At 36.4% G+C, this 23856-nt stretch overlaps 1 protein-coding gene across 1 annotated transcript in view; it reads right to left on the reverse strand.

The window, feature by feature from the left end:
* LOC129254595 (sodium-dependent dopamine transporter-like) overlaps positions 1–9203 on the reverse strand; it is a 28032-nt gene extending 18829 nt beyond the window's left edge. Inside the window, exon 1 of the mRNA XM_054893096.2 lies at positions 9025–9203. Coding sequence (XP_054749071.2) covers positions 9025–9190 — 166 coding nt within the window. The 5' untranslated portion in view covers positions 9191–9203. The remainder of the gene's footprint in view (positions 1–9024) is intronic.
* Positions 9204–23856: the final 14653 nt, after the last annotated feature.

Genomic DNA, 23856 nt, shown 5'->3' on the forward strand with positions numbered 1-23856 from the left:
AAGTGCAGTGTGAAAAGCATATAAGTGTAGATAAAAGGCAATCTCCACTACAATGTAAAGTCCATTGACAATGAACTCTTAGAGTATTACATGACGTAGCAACATTCAATAATCGCCAATTAGACTCCAGACACCGAGAATCATTGGTTTAAAAAAAATTAAACTCGGATAAAATATGATAGTTTGTATCGAGGTGCTCTGAAACCGTCTTGTTCCGTGATGTCCATCAATGGAAGTATTAAGTTTTCAAAAGGGGATAAAAGATATTAATGGGGCATTTCTAACTATAAGCCTTGTATCGGTGAAAACATTAAAAACATTGAACCCAAAGGCAAAGTAAGCTGTAATTTCAACAATGATAATCTGTACATGAATATGACCATAAAATATTTATTTTGTCACTATCACACACCCTTTCCGGTTATGATGATCGCCCGTCCCTCCCATTCCGTTCGATTCTGTCTACGTGGGGGTTGTATCGGATGAATCGATCCATTGCACAGCTGATTTCTTCAGGCTATATCTTACCACCCTGTACACGAGATTGCTGTTTAATAATAAGCGCTAATTCAAATCTGAATTGTCACCCCCAGGATGTTAAGTATAGATACAAGGTGGAAAGGATCCAATGGATTGCGCTGGTAGTTTGTAAGCAAACAGTTGAACATAAAATATTGTCTTATTAAGCATAATACTATTTCAATTTCACATTTTCACTATACACTGTTAGAAAATCTATCCTTAAAATAAAAGAAGTTCCCGCAGCAGAGTCTCGAGAACACCTGTAATCTTACCAGATTGCGTAATCTTACATTATATCATGTAAAAATACAGGAAATTGGTATTTGGTGTATGGAACCTTACAAATTTCCTTAAATAAAACACCATTTTCCCCATTTTAAACAGACCTGTTCTGTTAAATTACAGAAAGATTCCTGTTTTATGAATTTACAGAATGATGCTGTTATTGCATTCTGCAAAATCTTCTTTTTTTCTGTGAAATCAGTTTTTTTTAACAGTGTAGGAACTCGGTTATTCCTTTATATTCGATTTGGAGAAATGACAAGTATACTTTAAGAAGGACTGTTCAGTTCGAGGTGACTGCTTCAAAGATTAGTAGGTTGAGGATGGACATGATGGAGGGTGCACTGAATCCGGCAAAGTGGAAGAATGGCGCAAAGGCGATTCATGTGAAGATGATTCCCGCTATCTTCGTGTACACGGAGGGGGGGGGGGCAATATTATCAAAGCATCAAACATTCGATTTGAAATGTTTGCAATGATGAGATGACGCTGATTATGAAGCAAATTTACAGGGAGTACATGAAGATTTCAAAAAGTATTTGGGCTGAAGAACTACACTCTCAAAAATATTGGGTAAAAGTGCTCCATGAGGGTAATTATGTGTCCAACCAACATTTTTCATTTCTTTTGGGCATTTTTATTTATCCAGTGTGATGAAAATTTTGCCCATTCTAACGTAATTGCTGCTTATTTTTTAACCTTACTGGACAATATGCTTCCCGCATTGGGTAAAATACTGCTCCAAATGGGTTGGACACATAATTACCTTCGTGATGGTAAAAATGTCACCCAATATTTTTTACAGTGTAACCTGATACAAATTTTTAAGCCCGTAACATCACTCACAAGAAATAACGTAAGTGCTTCTGAGAGATTTATTGCACTTTTGATCATTATCCTGCAAGATAACTGACCAAAGTTTATGGGAAAGACATGAAGTGGTGTTAACTTGCAGTCCCTCAGCATATCGATGCAAGCTCCAATATCATCGCTTGATAATGTGATTTATGGGGAAAGTCATTTATCAAGTACAAGTATTGCAATTTATCGAGGCTTGTTCTCATGTGTATGTGTTGATGACGTAAAGTCGTTTTTTTTTCATTTAGTATTCCTGGGGTTCCCCAAGGATCCATCGTCGGGTCCGTTTACACATATGAAGTATGTGAAGGAATTCCCAAACTCATTCAATGCTTTTTATGCTGTCATTATTTTTTCCCCAAAACAAACTGAAAAATTATTTGGATTTTGCTAGCAGAAATTAATGTGACCTAAGACTAGTGGAAAGTAAATGTGTGTAAAGAAAATTTTCTTGAACATAAACAAAACTTTATGTGTATTCGAATAAACCAGTGTTACATTATTTCTTTATAAAGATAATACAACTCTACTTTATCCCTTAAAATTCCAACTTTTTATTATGGATTATAAACTTTGTGAACGATATATACAACAAATACAGTATCGATGATAATTAGAATGTATATTCTGAATAGACAACACTCAATTTTTAACCCGCCTTGTAAAAACAAAAGATTGTCGAATGTGGAAATTTGTTTAAACGTCGGTATGAAGGATCTTTATCGTTGAAAAAAATATAATACTAATAATGAGTTACGTACATTAAGTAAAACTCAAAAAATGCAAAATGCAAAAATCCAAGAATCATGGAATACAGTCATGTAGAAAGCGCTTATCTTCATAGTTGCAACTACACCCCTACTCTATATACTCTCCTCCAGACATGGTTTTAGTGTTTGTCATATGATGCTCGCCCCCCTCTTCAAATTCAAGGTATTAGTTAAAACTCTCATATTATCTCTTCTAATGTCCAGGATGAATAATTCATTCCATTATCAGGTAGGGCCTAAATAGTTATACCCATATCATGTACAATATAGGACTGCAATGTGTCAAAATATCTCTTTAAACATACCTTGAAGAATTAAACTTTTCCGAAAGACAGGAAACATCTACGCTGCTTGCATTACGCTGCAGCACAACTACATTAAAAAAAAAGGAAACCCGTTTGTTTTCTTTATTTTGTAATTTATTCAAGCTCTTTCATGGAACAACCGATGGACAACATATTAAAGTGAGCTTTTGGAGAAAAAAAGAATACTCGTACTTCCAGAACAGTGTAATTCACGATCAATTATTTTTCATTATAACTCTTTCGAAAGCATGAGGTTACAAAATAGTATCGTCGTTTGTAAAGTTTGACCATATTAATGATGATCAAAGCCACCCTAATGGACTGGCGGCATTGCTCTAATGGAATATTGTAAGTGTTGATCGAATTGACCTTAAAGACAAGTTGGCACCCTCATACGTACTAGATTTTTTCAAACTTCTTCATCGATACATTTACGGGATGAAATTACACCAACAGTCCTCTCCTTATTAGCCGGTTCGCAGAAATAACAAGCGCATGCGCAGATAAAGGTCAGCTGCACTGCCATTTCCAACCTGGTGCCATGGATATCGTATCACGTTGTATATGACTGTGGTTTTAAACAATTTATCACGTATAAAACAATAGACTTTGCATTTATCACATCATTGGATCAAAGTGGAAAGGATTGTTCTCAATCATGCGAAATCAAATATATTCATAAATATTTAGAAATATACTTGTTTAGTAACCATTAGTCTTTTGTACATTTCGATTTTTTTTACAAACATAAATGACATTGATATCTCCGAAATTACACAGAATAGAAATATCCTAATAGCTAATTACACTAATTCATCTAAGGTATGCAATATGACATTTCTCCGTATCGAAACATCCGTTAATATTTGTTGATAAAAATATTGAATAGTTGATTACAAAAGTCAAACCTCTTTACATCATATTGTCAAACCACGTGTTTCGTTGTTCAATCTTCCCAATTAACCATTTTACCATCGAAACTCTATACAAACTTACAAAGATTTCTGAAAGTAAAGGTCTTCTGCCGATTCCTTGACATTTGCTCCTGCAACGATTGCTCATACCGAAAATTCTCATATTAAACCAAATATAACCTGCTGACCCCCAATCTAATCATAATCTCCGCATCATTCTCAACCTGAGGAACACAATTTATCGTGTTGTACCCTTCCGCCAAAGCATCCTCCTTCTCTTATCATAATTATGACCAATGTGCACTTATCTTCTCTAATATACAACTGTTTCAATCACTTCGCTTTCTTTGTTTAACTTATTATGTTGAGGAATTCTTCATAGTATTTAGGTAGACTTCAATTGAATCCAATATCATCATATCTATTCTGTGTTGTGAAAGCAGATTAAACGTTACTCACGGTAAAGTGAGTGCAAATCAGAAAACGATTGTAGCACATTACTCATTCTGGTGGTTACCGGTCGACAAATGACATGACAAAGTCAATGATTATTGGGGTTACATCATTCCGGTTTGTTGAAACCTCGAAAACAGGTCGCTTGGGCCCTTTCACCGCACATCTCAATCACCTCAACGTGCAATCGCATCGTGAAAATCATCTGACATGATAATTCGATTGAATATCGAATCGTATCAGTTTCCCTGTATGGTTTCCATCCGGTTTCATAAATTCGTTTAATACATACATGTATTTATGTTTTTGTTGGCAAGGCTATACGTATATACATGCGAATGGTTTTTTAATACTGTATAGTTATAAAGATCACCTGAACGTCTGAGTTAGGCCTTCAGTCAAGGAAAATGCTTACAAATAGTCTATACACAGCAACATTCTCCTTCCTAATGCAATTTTTATAATGTTCTCCTATACGAAAACTTTCGGTCAATAGTTAGTTATATGTTATTTACTTAAGTGATAGAAAAAATACTTTTTGTGAATAAAACCATGAGGTTCCGTATACACGTAGTTGATAATCGTAAATGTTCGGTGTGTGTATGCCAAGATGTAGAGCTCCAACGATTGAAAATACATTAAAAAAAAAACACACACACGATATGTGATAGTGAAGAGTAAAAAGACGGAAAGAAGATAGAAAAAAGGGTAGAATGAATTCCACTCTGAAATATCATCTGGTCATTAATTCGCCGCAATTCATCCTGCTATAGTATATCTGCCCTGAACCTCGAACATGTTTTCGCATTCCTTGATATCGATTGATCAAGCAAGGACCTGTATCGATTAAAGCATCGGTTTGAAAAGTTTCCTGAAATTAGGTGCATTTAATCCACAATTTAGCGACATTGGTAATCGAACGATTATGCTTAGAGTAAGTAGGGTGTTACAACTATCAATGTGTTATTTTCAAATGACTAAGCTGCTGAATTCAAGCAAGCTTGCTGGATAGGCATGAATCGGAACTAGTGAGAACTATAATACACGAAAGTAAGTGGGCCTATACACGAAATGTATATTGTTTGATATGACGATTGTCATTATACAGCCTTGACTTTATTTCTTTCGATATATTAATTCCTCTACATTTTGCAGTAAATACGATTAAGAACATCTGTCACAGCCATCATCAATTGAATTATGTTCATAGAACGGTCCTTGTCTTACCCAGAATGAAACATTTTGATCGTGTATTTGAAATATAACCAGCAAACAAATCAAAATATTGTCTTGAAATATTCTCATTTTTCCAATAAGTTAAATGGGCCGTCGTACTTTATACCAAAATCACAAAATATAATCAAATTATTAAGTTAACTCAGGTATTATGAAGGAAAATGTACAATACCGCACTGTAAAAACTGTGGTGTTGAAACTGACACCAGTTGGTGTTAATAGAGGATCACATCCTGAGGTGTTAAGATTAAATCCTAGAAATGTATAACACCAAAGAGTGTAAATGTAACAACCAAATGTGTTGTAATAACACCTATAGGTGTTAAACTAACACCCGTGTAAAATAACTGGTGTGTCTTCTATGTACACCGATTAACACCACAATTTTTCCTGTGCAGGCCTATTAAAAAAGACAATGGCCAATTTGAGGAAGGGTCTAGTTTTGCTTCAAAGTGTAAATAGTTTGAATGTCCCACTGTTCAACAGGCTCATGTCTCGAATACAGGTAAACAGGATGAAAGAGTTTCAGGATTGATGTAAGAATGTCGCCAACAGTGAAAAGCAAAATAGCAACAAAACAGTTTAAAGTTTATTAATAGATAAACACAATCATAAACAGAAATCCATAATCACTATTATACTGTATGCAAACAAATCGCTTGGTATGCTTAATAATTTGCATTAATCTTATCCCATTCATTAACTCTTCGTGAAAGCACCACACTTTATTCTGATGCATGTCAGTAATGCTTATGCACGTTACATGTGTGGATATCATTTGTGAGAGTGACCACCTACATATAGATGAAACACGCAAAATCCTCCAAAATTCCAAATGGTTCGAATAAATATCCGAAGACCTATATAGGAATACTCTTTCAATGTTGGTTTTCATGATGTGAAACTCTGACTAAAGGGTAAAAATAATAGTATAAGTATGCGGTTATCTGTTATGATTTCTAATAATTCTAGAAGCCATATACAGCAGAATTTTTTTTAGTGAGTGTGTGTGGGGGAGGGTGAGGGTGTGTGTGCGTGGGGTGGGGTAACTTTATCATACAGCTTGCCTCCTTGAAAATTTTATTTAAAATGTCTTCGAACCCGTCATTAATATACAACCCTCATCTAAGTTAGATGTGAACGTGGTAATATCACACGAGAAGACTAATGGGGCGTTTCAAGAAACTCACCTTGATTGGAAATCAAGTGTAAATCAAAAACTCAAACTTAATAGGGGTGATGCAATAATGTATAGTTGAATTTAACAAACATCAATTACAAATTAGGGTTTATTCAAAGGATTAAAGCTTGATTTGAAATTGAATGTAAGTTTCTTGCAATGCCTAATTACGTCCCATTTTATCTTACAAAACTGAATGACTGGCATGTTTTTTTTTAAAGTAATTTGTCCTATTTTCCCCTTTACCTCGTTCTGTCCCCTCTTCGTGTTATCTCCTCTTCCTTTCCCATTCTCTCCCTCTCTCTTCTTTCAATGTATCTTTTCACATTTCTTACATTAGTGCATTGTTTGCCTTTTTCATCTCCACAGTTTTTGCTTCCCACCTGAATGGACTAAATTATTTTCCGTTTCTTCGACTTTGACGAATCTTTTCATCATGTTCATCACATTTCTCCTCTTTCCTCCACCTTTCTTTCCATCTCTCTGTCTTTCACCCCCATCTTCATCTACTACTTCTTTTCTTGACTGACCACTCCCTCTATCTCTCCATTCAAATCCCACCATCCAGTTCATTCTGCCCATCTCTAATCCACCCCATCAAGTCTCTTTCCCAGGTTCCTGGATGGAGGGCCCGAGGCTCTTTTAATCAAACACAATCCCCTCGGCACTGGGTCGTCTTCTTCATCGATTTATGATGATCACGGAATTAATCGGCGTGCGGATTCGATGTGTTATCTCCTCTCAAATTGATGCACATTTTAATAACTCTGCCACCGAATACCTTCGTCGTCGTTACTCCTCTCCGAGCTCTCTCGGTCTCCCCGCATCAAATTCATTTCTTGGTAATGTTGGCCCAGCCCGGAGTTTGACGGGCGCGCACTGCCACTGGACTGGTTTAGCCGTGGTGACCGGTCAGTCGCGCAAGCGGGCGAAACAATTAGGAGTCTTTAATAGACATGGATCTTCGAAACAGAGTAAATCGGTGACTTCATGCATTAGTCATGACTTAAAGTTACATTCTGTCAAAGAAGTAATATCTTACTTTTGAAATTATGGGTTAGGTTAAGAGGTAGCTCCATGGGACCTGAGGGCAATGTTTGCTACCAGAATGAAGCAAAGCAGTGTATACCCACTTGGCAACCTTTACATTTTTCTAGGATATGACTTTTGGCTGATGTATTTCCAGTCCGTATTTTGTTGCACCATTGATTTCAAACAGATTTTTGTAAGATGTAATTGTAACGACGTCATCTGGAATACCAATAGCAACGCCATGTTTAGATCCTTGCCCTGTTACTACGGCTACAAAAATTCTTTTAAAAAGTTTTAACATCTTCTCAAAGTCCTACTTCTATCCAGGGCAAAGACGTAACACAAGACATTCAGACTCAAAGACGTCACATATTCGTGCGTGATTGTACGTTATAGGTATTATTATTGCTACCAATATTCATTGGTGTCGCAGAATTCCCAAACTACAATGTGGATACCGTTGGTATAAGAAAATGCGCAAAATAATCTCCAACAAATTTTAGCAAACGTGAAAATAAAGTCACATACACTTTAACGGAAATTCTGCAGATCTTAAATGGGTTTTTTCTAAAAGAGATTTCATAAATTTTGATGTTTTTTTTTCGTATGAAATTTCAAACTTAACGTCATAAACAACCACCTATTAATAATGTGGTGTTATAAAGATATGTTTAATTGAATATAGTGCGTCCCACAAAAGGGAAGCCCGTTTTCACAGATACGGTAGATTAAGAACTGTTCATTAGGCCTATGTTTTGATAATAAATTTGGCTCTCACGTTAAGAGTTTAATCTCCTTTTTTTCATTTGAACCAAAACATTTAGTAAATCGTTCATGCATGGCAGATTACAAACAATAAATTCGAAGGTATGTCAGTCAGAGACGATTCAATTTACGTCGAAAGTTACGTGTGAATCTGAATCCAGTCTAATCTAGACATTAGAGAAAGAAACTTAACAAAGAATGGCAAAAGAAATGATGGATGGTCGTTGACCGTCGCACGGTCGTCGTATCGTAAACCAAATTTCCCCAAATTTTCTGCGCAACTGATTTTACATTGATATTTCAAAGTCGTCTCGTGCATTGGAATGCGTGAAGTGTTTGTCTCATATCAGGGACTCGTAATACAGAGGTTAGCGATTAATCGCTAAAAGAAATGGCCTATCAAGATCATCGTTGCATGCGTATTTTGCTCAATTGACCGACGAGGAACCAATCAGATTTGTTCTTCCAAATTAGCGTTTAATCGCTAACCTTTTTGTTACGGGACCCATGTCTTAAAATAAAGAAGAATTACTGACTTTATGATGGTATACACGAAATATCGTAATTAATTTGCCTATGAAGATAAATAATCTGGGAATCCCGGTTTCCATTTTTCTCGGGGACGCACTGTTTACGGTTATAAGATTTTATATCATCAACAGGCATTTTATTCAGACTAGAGAGACGAGATTGAGAAGAGCACTTACCCCCGCCATTTTTGTAGCACATGTAAGGGAACCTCCAGACGTTGGCTAGATCCACACAAAACCCAATGACAGATAGTAAGAAGTCTATCTTCTTGGACCAGGTTTCACGACCGCTCCCGTCTCCGCGGCCGGCTACTTCGTTCCCTGAATCCATGGTAACTTCCATAAGTTTTCCTTGGTTTGCTGAAGGAATAAATTACATGAAATAGTTTTCAAAGTATACGTTCTACTTTATGCTTAAAGGGGGAATTGTCGAGATTAAAAGAAAACAGAAGCAGACTGGATGGCATAAAACCATGAATCTGTAGTCTGATTGGTCTGTTATGACATGCATATCTGTCGAAAACATCCACTTAAGTTTCAAGTTGAGTTCAATTAACTTTAGTGTAAGTTTATCAACTCGAAAATTTATGTAGAATACAAAGCATTTAAAACTGATTGCACTTAATCATGGCAATAATTTTAAGATATCAGAGTAAGTCTGAAGAGAGGGTATGAACATTTCGAGACAGATTGGACCAAACAAAAAACCATGATAGCGGTGAAGGTGTGAATACGAATGTCATAATCTGAATAACGATTTGGAAATAAATGTTGATTTGCATATTGAGAATGCACATCTAGCTTGTAAGTCATATGGTCATGTGATAGTCTTTATTAGAATTACGAAATTCAGGATTCAACGTAATATCATACATACACGTGTGTATTTGAAATAGTTCTCTTTGTTGTGTTATGGATTATGATTGATTTACGAAAAGCCTTATGGGAACAACTTCTGGACTGATTGACTTTTCCCATGACTGTCAGCTATTGGATGTTGAAAGGTCTGCACCTAAACAGGTATTGTGTTAGAGAAATAATCTGAATCCCCGTCATTATCATCATCATTATCATCATCATCATCATTTTGCTCAATAACATCACCGTCACCAGTGTACAAGACAGTATCATCACTGTCGTCATCGTCCTCAGCTTAAGTTATTATTCACCACCAAGCCTGAAATCGATGTAGAAGCATGATCAGTATAATAATTATATCAATAGTGTTAAAAAAATATGTAGTTATGGTAGTCGTAGAAGTGCCTGGAGAAAGGAAGTTCAAGCAAGAACTATGATCTTCAAGAACGTCTTGGAGTAAGCGTCCTAACTCGTTATCGAGACAGGAATAAAAAAATGTGGGCCTAGGCAAACGACTATAGAGGAGAAGACAGAGAAAGCAGAGAAGTTATGAAAATATCTTTCAAATAAATCAATATAGAAATACAAAAAGGTAAATGGAAAGAAAAAAAGGATAGGTAGATAGATAGATACATAGATAGATAGATAGAAAGAAAGAAACAAATAAAAAAAGAAAGAGAGAAAGAAAGAAAGGAAAAAAAGAAAAAGAAAGAAAGAAAGAACGATAGAAAAATAAGAAAAAAATGAAATAGATGTCAGAAAGAAAGAAATAGAAATAGAAATAAACGAATGTCAAGAGAAAGAAAGCAAGTAGAAAATGGGAAAGAAAGAAAGAGAAAAAAAGAATGAATGAATGAATGAAAGTAAAGCGAAAGACAGAACAGAAAAGCAGTATGGATAGAAGTACAAATACTATCGTTTTAACCGGACGATTAAGATGTCATTCATTGGTGGATTTCTGGAATGACAGAAAGGAAAGATTTGTCAAACGTAACGATAAATCAGGTTTAATTTCAGACAAATTTAAGAATTCTCCCTGAAGACATTATTAGAGGAAAGTCTCCTCAGTCAACCCCTATACTGGGTAAGCCTACACAACTGATTCTGGATGAGACAAAACTAAAAAAGAAAACCGTCTCAGAATCATCCTACTTTTTGCCCTTGGGCGCCATAATTTTGTGGAATCGACAACAAGCACAAATTGAAATCGAGGCAAGTACAGGAGAGGTTATGACCTATATCCATGAAATGTATGGAGCCTCCAGCCGACTGGCCCCCGTAACTCTCGGCTGCCTGCACCTGTTGTGAAGTGGTCTCCCCGAGGAATCCCCTGGTCCGTTTTACATGTTTTGGATATGCATTTTAGATAGAAGTTTTAGTCGAGGTTCGGAGAGGGGAGCAGTTAAAACAAGTTCACCTTATTAAATAGTGGTATGACTTCATTTTCTTAAATGACACTGCACGAAAAGACTTTCCATGTTACAATAGGGTGTTATTAAAAAAATCTAATCAATTAAGTAAAGCAAATGAAGAAATAAAAACCCGATCCGTTTAGTGATCAATCAAAATTACTTTAAGAACCCCTGTTTAATGATATATTATAATGAATTGTACTTAATTGTACTATACGTTATATATTTAGATTTTGGATAACATTTTTGACTGATCTCTTAAAAAACCAGAAGAATTTGGTAGTTAATGTGAAATCTGCAAAAATTCTGTAAGTGGTTATAATTAGGGCCAGAATATTTAGGAGCGTGGTAGCGTGCGTGAACGTGTGTGGGGGTGTGAGGGGGTGTGTAGGTGGGTGAATGGATGTGTGTGTGTGTGTAGGGGGGGTGATGTGAAATATTTTCATTCTAAATGACAAAGTAGTGGTAACATACGTCTATACTAAGCAACCCTTTCCATTTGACACTCTTCTTTATTTCATCCTTCCCATTCATTCTATCTCTTGTATCTTTCTCACTGCCCACTGTAATACAACCTTGGTTATAGTATAATGTAGGTATATCAAATCAAGCCCTATATATCTATATTCCCAAAGAATGCCCTTGTATTCTCTAAGCTAATTATATGGTATAAAATGGGCTGATTCACGAGACGGTAATCGTATACCATAAAATAAACAAATTAAAAATAATCTGTGGAACTTAATATTATTCTAAGTATACCCCCAAAATCAAGTTGATTAATTGTATAGAGTAAAATCAAAGATATCAAACATACTAAAACACCGATTTTTTTTTTTAATTATTTATCGAATTGTATATCAAACCAAGTTATTTTGAAAGTCATTTTGAGCTTCGCATAGTTATACAAAAACACACGATCAGGATGTAATTGGAAAAGGCGAACATGGCACACGCTCACTAAGCCTACATGTATGTAAAATGTTTACATATTCCAAACTATATGTTCCGATTGTGTGAACCACCGTCTGTCTCCATGCGAAACGTGGAAGGGGAATCATTACTATACTCATGATAACGTGTTGTGGTGAAACGGAGGGGTTCTTTATAATCAAACCTGTGAAAATTTGATTCATCTGAAATTTCAAGTAATAAAATACTATTTGGTGTAAAAAAAAAAAATCACAAATGCTCTCATTTGCATAAAAGGAACCACTGTGTTATGGTATTACTGTTTTATGAATTTAAAAAAAAAATATCTAATCAAGTATTCTCAGCACTCACGTGATTTCATCCAAATGCACATTTGATTTGAATAAACATACAAAAATAAAACAAGGATCACACCGGAAAATTATTTTATTGGTAAGTTGGTGATCATGTCTATGTGGGATGTTATATTTGTGTGCAATGTTTAAATATCCCCATCCACTGGGGATTTTCGATATGAATTAAGACAATTGGTGTTTGACTTGGCTTCGATGATCTCGATGTCGGTCAGATACCTATACTTCGGCTCGTTCTTCGTTGCAGATACTGTTCTTCGAGTACTGTAGTTGATATCATCATACGGGGAAAGGAGAACTTGAGCGGTTGTATCTTGCACCGGGGTCTTACAAATAAAATGTAGGCTACGATGAAGACAGGTGAGAACATACATACGGTTATTGCACCACACTCACACACCCTGGAAACAGAAACTACGCTAAGGCGCCCGAGGCTGATAAAGGTTCCACACTGAGCAAGGAGAATGAAGCATCGCAAGCAGTGCGCGCGTAATCTGATACGGTAAACCATCCCTTGTGCAGGGTCGTACATTCTTAACCCGCCCTCGCGGCTACCGTACAATTCTTGTTCCGCCTCTGGTTTCCATCTTCAATCGCCCAAGAGTAACCCAATAACACGCGTTCTCTAGCTGAATTAAGCGGCGGTTTCCACTGGGCCAACTTTGTACACACACACAACTGATCTGGTTCAATACACTTGGTTTGGTTTCAGAAATGGCGCCTGTAATTACTTCTTTTCTCACTAAGGATTGTTTATTTTGTCTTTGCGGTTCTGCTTTGTAGCGACGTTTTCGGCAACTAGTTCACATTTAGCCACACGTCAATATGTGGTTTAGTTCTTCAGGGCATGCACACATCTTCTAACTTTCCGAAAGACAAGCCTTTTTAATAGAATTGCCCAATTTCATTAAAATTGCGTATCAAAAGTGACGCATTTACAATGGCAGCTGCAGCCAGGGAATGGAATCTTAGAGGTTCATAATTTTCTATGTCGATTTTTTCAATCACCCTCTATTAATTAATCGGGGTAATATTTAAATAGAATTATACGACACATGCTTCTCCATACGATATTCTTCACTCTTATCTTTTCCTCTTCCCTTTTCCCCCTTTCCATCTTTTCCAACTTTCCCCTTACTTCTTGAAAGATCCTAGCGAACGGTCACTTATGTATCATGAAGAGCCACCACTGACCATAAGAAATTGAAACACTGTTATTAAAGAAAAGCATCAATGGAAAGTTATTTGACAAATTTGGGCTTTGTGATTTCGGGTAATAGCTTCGAAAGACAATCTTCATTAGATGTTAAGTTGATTGTGATATCTTCCTTCGTGCAGTGGTGGAAGCGTGGTGAAGTGACGATGTGACTCTCTCCTTGTGATCAGAGGGTCGTCTGTTAGAGTTCCATAACGGCCTAGCGTCATTGGCAATGCGTCGATCTACACTTTTCCACTCTCCACCAAGGTCGCACTATTTTGATAGTTATAGTCGCAGTAGAAGTAGTCGTAATAGTAGTAGTAGTAGTAGTAGTAGTAGTAGTAGAAGTAGTAGTAGTAGTAGAAGTAGTAGTAGTAGTAGTAGTAGTAGTACTAGTAGTAGTAGTAGTAGTAGTATTATTAGTATAGTAGTAGTAGTAGTAGTAGTAGTAGTAATAGTAGTAGTAGTAGTAGTAGTAGTATAGTAGAAGTAGTAGTAGTAGTAGTAGTAGTAGTAGTAGTAGTAGTAGTAGTAGTAGTAGTAGTAGTAGTAGTAGAGGTATAGTAGTAGTTCAATAAAAACAATACAACGGTTTTTCTTGCCATTTCCATTATTATCGTTGTAATGCTCAGATGTAAATCAACACCATTTTAAGAAAAAATACTCTTGTATACTAAAAAAAAAACACTGTCTTTAGTTTTAACCAATTGTCTTCAGATCTAAACATTGTTGAGTCTTACTTCAAATTTCTTGTTTGACTGACACCACCCCCAGCAAAAGAAAAACGTCTATAGCGTTTAATATCGTTGGTGTTTAACTGCAGATGGAGAGCCCCTTGATATTGACCAAACGTTTGTGATTAATTCAACAGAATATATATCACTACGAAACATGTCGTGGGTAATGAAACCTCTTTGTATCAAAATGAAAATCAACCCCTCTGTATTTAAACCAAGTCTGTCATTATTACGTAATATTAGTTAGCGTCTTGATGCGGCTTCGTCTAAACGATGAATCGTTTATTACCAGGTTTAATTAAACGTGCGTGTCTCGTCTTATTCTCAAATTATTATTCATTATTATTGAATGGATGTTATATTTGACCTAGGTTTTAACAATATCACTGTTCAATGCATATCCGGAACCATGTCATGTTCGTTTAGTTGAACAAAAGGTTTGAGATTTGGTGTTTATCTTTACCCTCCGCGACTTAATGAAAACCCATTGGTAGTATTTCGATATTTGAGGTCAAGTCCGCCCCAACAGAAAATTGAATTGAGTACAAAGAGGAAATAAATTAAGCATAATGCTGGAAAGCAAATGAAAATCGGATGTAAAATAGGAAAGTTATGGCATTTAGAAATTTTGATTATTCGCACAAAATTATGAGCATATCACAGTTGTTTGGGGTATTCTTAAACATTCCATAAATTTGAAGGCTTCCTAAATAAGTATATCACTGGTCTCAACAGACACAGATTAAAGGAGTGTTGCAGAAAATCAAGCATAATATTTAGTGCCTTGCAAGAAAGTTGAGTTGCAACTGAATGCAAATCAAAGGATGTTAATTTGATTGTTTACTTACATCTTAAATTAAACGTAAGCATGGAAAGTTCCTTGCAACGTCCCAGATACGACTATTGCTAAGTCATTGCTAAGTTCAGCATACACGTCCATGATTATGTTACACAGTGCCTAAATTTAAGTATTGAACTTCAGACAACTGATGGGACTAAGGCTAATGCACAGACAATGTAGAGGCGCCGCTCTTGTTCCTCTAAACGCTTGTCTAAACCAAATGATATCACTTACAGACTGTTTGATCATGTTGATAGTCAAGGAAGGAGATCGGCCGGTCGGGAGCTGTCGGAAAGCATTTCACAATAATAAAAAAAAAATCGTGACTAAAGTTAAACAATTTTGAAAAGAGGATATTGCTCGAATGCTGTAAACTATACATCTGATTAATTACCTTGTATTATCATTGCAATAATAATAACATATTTTGAGATCTCGAATCAAATGACGATGGGGATTACCCGAATGAATTTATATTTTATTTCTGTTAGATAAAATAAAAAGCTGATTGCTTACAAGTTATTACCGACTGTTTATCTTAACATGCTTAAGGTAATATCAGTCTTTAAAAATGCAATAATTATGTGATGGTGGGGTTTAATTAAGTGACTTTATGAACCTCTTTTCTCAGTGATGTGAAAAAACATACTTAGAAGACATAATTTGATACACCCGCACAAGTCTCGTCCTTGCCATATTCCATTCGGAGGAAACTAGCTCAGTACATGCAATGCTACCAACAAAGTAAACTCAAGCTGACTCGGTAGAACTGACAATCATTACAATTCTGCCAATTGTCGATTGTCTCTTGTTTATGCCTTCTACTTTTCTTCCAACGACCGATATTTGTCACCGACCAGCGTTCATTTCCCATCCTTTGATGGGTTTTCATCGATTTAAATATGAATTTGTGTAAGTGATATGGTATAATGTTGATACATGCCTGCTTTTATTTGCGCTGCAAGTTCGCCGGACAGGTTGGGCGAACCGGTTCGTCGAGTTTGTGGAATTGACAGCCGGGTAACGCAACACAGCGAGTAAACATACGACTAATATCACAGAAGATCGATTCAATTTAAAACCTCACACTCAATCAGGGTGGTGGAGATATTAAACAACCTGCGACAGTTCATGCAATTTATGGCTTAACTTTCAAGACTACATTTACTAAACCAACGTGTTATTGGTATTGCGACGGCTGCTGCTGCTTCTACTACTACTATTACTGCTTCTACTACTACTACTACTACTACTACTATAGTTGCTGTTTCTGCTGCTTCTACGAAAACGACGACGAGTACATACTAATCCTACTACTACAACGGAGAATACAAATGCTAAACTGATACTTCTACAATTATTCCAATCTTGCAACTATGCTTCTACTGCTGAAATTGTCCATGTTAAAAGTAAATATTAATGCTATTCCTATACTTCTTCAGCTACAACCAGCTCTTCTTTATATTCTCCTATTTTACCAGTCCATACTGATTTTTCTATATCGAACATCCATTTCCCACTTCTTTTAATTTTCCCTCATTTTTTCTTCTTCTTTTCTTCATTATCTTCATCTACTGCTACTGCCGCTAATTCTGAGTGAAATATTTACACATGTCTAAGATATTTTTGTCTCTATGACCCCATATTCACTCTTTCGTTTTCATCTCTCCCTCACGCACACACACACCCACACACACCGACCCTTGGGGGAACACACATGCAATATGGGATGACCGGGAGAAGCAGCATAATGGAATGAGAGCAAAATCTAAAATCATTTGATGAAAGAGAGGCAAGAGACACAAACACATCAATGAAAAAAGGAAATAAAAGAAAAGGAGGGGAGGACAGGTAGGTAGGTGGACATGCGCATTTTATATTGAGAGAAAGTTGCTACTGAAAGAAAGAACAGAGTATGTGAGGAAGCGTCTGTCTGCGTCTGGGTGTTGATGTAAAACATAAAGGGAAAATGAGCAAGAGTGAGTGATGAAGATATATATGTGTGTGTGTGGGTGGGTGAGGGGGTGCGAGTGTGTGTGGGTTGTTATGTGTGACACAGAGAGAATACAGATGGGTGAGCGTATGTGTGGGTGAGGGATTCTAGGAATGAGCAAATAAGAGGATTGAGTGTGTACATGAGAGAGAAAGACCGAGAGAGCTAGGTTGTTGAGTATGTGGGTGTGCGTGTGCGTTTTATTACACAATACAATAACTAGTTACAATGGATTGTGTGTTTCTTTGAGGGTGCGAGTAAAAGGGATCCTCCCAAAAAGATAATCAGCTAGGGTATGGGGTGCGTTGAGGGAGCATCAGAATCTGGCTGTTGAATGTGTGGGTGTGGATGTGCGGTGTTTTGCTCCTGTTTTGTGTAATTGTTTTAACATACTAAAACAATTACTAGCGTCTGTAGTTCGTGTTCATTAGTGGATGTGAGTGAAAAAGGTCCAAATAGCCAGAGTATGGGATGTGAATTCTATAGCGAGGAAACGAGAGTTTATAGTCCGAATGGGTGGGTGTGCGTTCGTTTGTGTTTGTGTGCCCTCTGAATGGGTCAAAGAGTAAAGTGATTGTACGAGAAAGAAATCGTGTTTATGTTAGAGTTTAAGATCAAGACAACACGGCAGCCATAGGTATGGGTGGGTGTGTGTGTTTTTTTATTTGAGAGGTGAGTGACATGATATGTGTGTGGAGTTGTGAGTGAAAGTGGGAGTGATTCATAGAGAAAGAAAACATGATAAGGGGATAGTTAGCAGCGAGAAGAAGAAAGCTCGGGGGACGGAAGGGTGGGTGTGCGTTTGTCTGTAGAATAGCGCGAAAGGGAGGAACGTGGAATGTGTGGACTGTGTGTGTGTGTGTGTGTGTGTTTGTGCATTGAATGCCATGAAGAATGGGTATGGGCGTTGCATGTGCACATGGATGTTAAATTTTGTGAGAGAGCGCCACAACTAAGATAAAGATGGGTGGTGCGTGTGTACATTTGATGCGATATAAGAACACGAATGGGTGATGCGTGTGCGCGTGGATGTTAAATTGTGTAAGAGAGCGCCACAACGAAGATGAAGAAAAGAGGGGATGGTGGGGTAGGGATGTGCGTGCGTGTGGGTGTGTGAGGGTGGGTCTGTGTACGATGACGGTGGAGACAGAGAGACTCGCAAATGAGAACGAGGGTGTATTCGCTGGGCATCGTAGGTACAGGGCTTGGGGCTATTCAGTGCATTTATCGATTGATAACAAGAGGTAGAGTGCTTACTTGAAACCAGCCTATTCATTACCTTCCACCACCCGTCGCCCTCCATTTTAAGTTTCGCTTTCTTCAGGTCGCAAAAACTTTTCTTTTCCAAAAAATCTGGAGCAGAGTTAGTCAACGTGACAGAGTTTGCTTGAAATATGAATATCAATTGAATTTCTCTGCTAACATGGCTGACTGTTCTCAAAATCCTTCATTATTACTAACGTGTCAGGGCAATTTTATTAAGAATGACATTTGATTTAATTTAAAATAAATATCATACGCATTGATGGACTATAGTAGTTTCGAGCAATAATATTTCAGGGGTTAAAAAAATCTCTCTCTCTCCTTTCTAGCATTTTTGCCGGTTTTTATTATTTTCTGTACTTTTGTTTTTATGCTATATTTTTGTTTGAACCTTTCAAAGAGGGTCTCTAATAACTAAAAACTAGTCATGATTTAAGCACAATCCCTGAGTAAAATGATTTTAGTAGGTAGAATCAACCTCCAATTTGCCTGGTTGAACATTGGATTTACTGTTATATTGCCTGTTTACTTCAAACCACACAGTATGATATCAAGTATTATGTAATCATGGTCAGGTAGTGGCGGCTTGGGAACCTCAGACACCAATAAAAAGTTCGTACTGCCCGATATTGACTTAAATGAATGATTAAGTTGACTCGAATGAGAGCTTCTGACACCCTTACCACTTGACGTGAAAAGTAGTAAGACTTTATGTGCAACTTGACAGATGGTAAAAATACACATCAAATTGACTTTACATGTATAGAGAATGTGAATGATGCAACTTGTATTTCTCTTTGAATGCTAAATTGGAGATACTAGAACGCGATATTCTCCGGATACGCTCCATTACATGAATAATTGGTTTCAATCCCAATCGTATCAGTTGAAATAATTGATTTCATGGAAGCAGATAATTAATTTCACGGAAGCAGATTATCAATTATATTTCTGTAAATTAAGAAGATTTTAATGCACCTGATAATTTCTGCATCAGTGTTAAACAAACTTTTACGATTCTTTGCTTATCTAATTATGGATAGCTATATGCCCTTGTAGGAGCTCTGGCCCCTGGTTACAGACATTCGAACCACTTTAGGAGGTTCGACGACTTTATCATGTTTGTGCATAGTTACGAGGACGGTAGGACGGATAGTAAAACAGAACATTGAAATTAGTGCCCAAGCCAACACTCACAATCTATAGCACAATCTATAGCATGTACATATATATCCTAGTTGCCATGGTAATGTATTTCCTGTCCGAAAAGTTCACTAAGTTTTCCACAGAGTACCGTCTCGCCTTGTTCACAAGACCAACGCCCTTTGACGTGTTTGATCTCAATAATGTCATGGAAGGCATGAAGGAAGAATGCCGTAGCGTTCCCGCACTCATAGAATGGACATGCGACTTGATTGATTGTTCTCCGTATCCGAAGTATCCTTGTTCTATCTTGTTCAAAATTTCTTGTTTTTTAAACAAAGGTGTTTTTCCACATGCCGTAGGCTACACTAATATGAATATTGCAACACTTCCAGTTGTGTAAAAAAAAAGAGTAAATACTTTTTGAGTATCACCATTCTCGTAAAATTATTATCACGCGATTTCCTTGTTTGACTTGTACTATAGCTAATTTTCTTCACAATCTTGTAAAGGGGAGGTATTAATAAAGCATTTGAGTGTTGCGCTCTGTGATCGGTGAAAAACGACACGTTCCGGCATCGATAGTTCAAAGTTATCTCACACAGCGTTACGCCCGCGAATAGCATCGGATATAGAATTCGGAACAGTCTAATCTAGTTTTCGTGCAAAGCGAGGTGAATGACCGATGAATCAGAACCTGGGGAATTCACTTTTGATACTGATGGTACTATTAAAAACAAACAAAAGAACCTAGAACTTATTATCTTCAGCATTATTAAATCAGTACTACATATTAACATCACCACCACCATCACCATCATCGTCATCACCATCATTATCATCATTCATCATCATCATCGCCATTGACACTGTCGTCATCATCATAACCATCATCACCATCATCATAATAATTTATTTTAATATTGACTTGTTCAAAAGGTTCAAAGGAGATGATAGTGAATTACAGTTACTCCGTTATGTTGGGAAGTGTCTCTTTTTATCATTCCCTTTTCAAGTATTAAAAAAAATAAAAAGACCAATTAAGACATTTTCTCACCTTTCAACTAATTTATCCCAAATCGATTAACTATTTTATGCCCCATCGCAAAAACCTGGGTCCGCCCTTGATCATCACAAAATAATAATTAACATTGATATTTCCACTGCTCATGGATTATCATAATAATCACAATAAACAATTACTAAAATGGAATGATAAAACATATTGACCTAGATTAAATAATTGCTCTAGATTTAAAAGGGGAATGAATAGAAAAACAGGGAGGTGATAGTGTGTGGAGATATCGTATTCCATGGTTGGTTTAATAATTAATCTGCAAATACCAATTAAAAACATGTGATGCTTAATTAAACTATCACTACTTTATTTGTTTCAATTAAACAATTGATAATAGCTTTTGAGAAAAAAATTAATTGTATCAAATAAAGAGGTGCATCGGCTTGTAAAAATATGTTAAAGAAAACAATTTCAGGGATTGATAGGAGAACATATGCATGACTATTATTCATGTAATTTGGACAATAAATGAGAACGTTGTGGACTTAATCGTATAGAGTGGAAAATAAAAGGCTTCTTTTTCATTTTCTTTTTTTTTTCAGTCAACAAAACAATAATGATGGAAATGAACATAAACGACCATGATATAAAATAACCCCCAAAATAGAAAAAGGGCTGGAAGATACTTGTTTAGATAACAAATGATAGGATTACTTCACCCAACAATGGGCTTGGGATTACAGCTATCAATCGTATATACTGGATTCTTTTCTAAAAATGAAATATTATAAAATACTCAATTTGGAGATGTCAATAAAAGGAACGCAGCAAGTGTTGTCTGTGCCTCGTTTTAGGTGCTAACAGATCTGCAGACAGGGGGCTCAAGAAGGCCAAGAGATAAAAACTGAGACGAAAGGGAAAGGCCGAAATAAGGGCACCGAACTTACCCCCCACCGGATTCATATTAAAGGCATAAACCTTATCCTGCTTCGGACCTCCGGGTGCCACAGCGTTATCCATATTGGTACGAATCAGGACACACAATCACCTACATGCACTGCATAAAAGAGAGAGAGGGAAAGAAGAATTGAATGTATACGATATCACATTACAAAGGTGGGAATGCCTAAATATTGATGCTTTCCGGCAAAATGCCGTTGCGCGGTTGCCTTGACAACTGCTTAGTGTCTGCGAAGATTCTGGAGTAATAGGTTGGTTGGGGGTAATGATCAAGAATCCAGCCTTTTACTCCAAAATAATAGTACAAGGCATTTTTTAGTTATAGTTGACAGACCGACTCACATATAACTAAACTACAGTGCGTATCAAAAAAAGTTTACACTTAGAAAAAATCCTGTAAAATTATACATTGGTAATATCCTGGTGATTTTTCCACATTTGGTAGAGATCCATTTAAGCAAATGACGATAGAACTGTCGAAAAATATTTCCGCTTGAGTGAGCACCACTTACTTTTGAAAAGTTAGTGAAAAATTATTTGCGCAGAACTTTGAAATAGTTATGCGAATAAAAGTAGACGTTAATCATGAAGAACACGTGGAATTTACCTATTAAAATTGATTTGAAGATATCTTTACCTTTTTAACTTGTTTCCTTGCTCAAAACACTTCGAAGAGTGCATTGCGCCCCACCCCGCTCCCCCACACATCGAGGCCATCTTGACGATATTTGCTTTACACTAAGCTGTGATTTACATGAATGGCTTAGGCTTGATTTTCATTTTGCTAATCATTGTCAAGCTTGGGAAAAGTGTAGAGAAGCGAGTACTAAATGAAAAATGAAATGTAAACCCACTTTAAATGATAAAAACTTAGTGAAAAAATGCTGGAGATGTCTGATGTAAACTTTTCTTCAGATTCAGTTATATCCTCAGATCCAGCTGGCGCAAAAAGGGTAAAGGTTGTGCTTACTAAGTGTTGAAATTTCAGTTTGGGTGGCAAAATTGTTATAAAATGCTTGAATGTATTCGTTTTATTTCAATTGACTAAAAGGGCAAGGGAAATGTATGAGAAATGTTTCGCAGGGTAAGTTTGATTTCGCCCTTTCCCCTTGACACAGCGTGAAAACGAGAATTTCTGCGCAAACAGATTTCTGCGAGCTTTACAAAAATGGACAGTGCTCACTCAAGTGTAACATTCTGTCAAAACTTTTACTTCCATTGGATAGATGAAACCCAAACCCAAGAATATATGTGAAAAAATTACCCACATGTTGTATATTTTTCAATTCCCAGGTCTTTTTCAAAGTGTAAACGTTTTTGTGATACGCACTGTACAAAGGACGAGACAAGATATGGTAAGGAAGGTAGTAAGTATTACCTTTTGTATGTAAAAAGTTGATATAATTTACAAGGACTGGTTTGGTGATATTGAAACATATTACGTCAATACAGGAAGAAAACGAAGCTTGGAAGTTTAAAAAAATAAAATAATCAATGGTGGACTAATTAGATTCAAAGCATGTTATACACTTTCAAAACGACTAAACTTAGAAGCGCTTAGAAGGAGATGCTATTCAATCAAGCTTTGAATATCAGTGGTGATATTATTATCCGATGCTGATGATACGAAATCGAATATATTGATTAATTTATTTAGTTCATAGTTGATCATAACTGAACAACACTCAATCAGTTGTTTTGAAATGAACTGAATACACATTTTAAAAAATAAGACTGAAATCACTTATCTTGTTTATAGATAATTGTATGTACAAATTTATGATTCAGTATAACACCAAAAGCTTATTCACAGGTACTCAATTAACTTGCATGATTTATAAATACATAGTAACATAAGGCACTGTCTACCTATATGTTTCTGTAGGCCAACAGAGTTGTCCTACGCCATCCAATTACAGTACCAGAAGGATAATTGTTCTGTAAATTCCATGTGTTTATACATTCCTGTAATACTTAGGGGGCACAGTACCTCTGTATAGAGGTAACAATCATACTTTATTTCACAAGATGATTGGTAAGATCCACCATTCGTTTGAACCCGTGACCTTGAACCTTCTATTTACAAGGCGAATACTTTGACCACACGGTACATCAAACTGCAATGGAAATATGGAATATAACTATTTCTAACAGGATTCGTTTCAAAGACTTTATCATGGGCAATGATGAATTTGAATTCCATAATATATGCAGGTTCAGATTCACTTTGAATTATTTACAGATTTACACTCTTATTTGTTAGAAAGATTAGTTGAAGTCGTGACTTATCAGGGTTAACT

Source organism: Lytechinus pictus, chromosome 2 (assembly GCF_037042905.1).
Source record: "Lytechinus pictus isolate F3 Inbred chromosome 2, Lp3.0, whole genome shotgun sequence".
Lineage (NCBI taxonomy): Eukaryota > Metazoa > Echinodermata > Echinoidea > Temnopleuroida > Toxopneustidae > Lytechinus > Lytechinus pictus.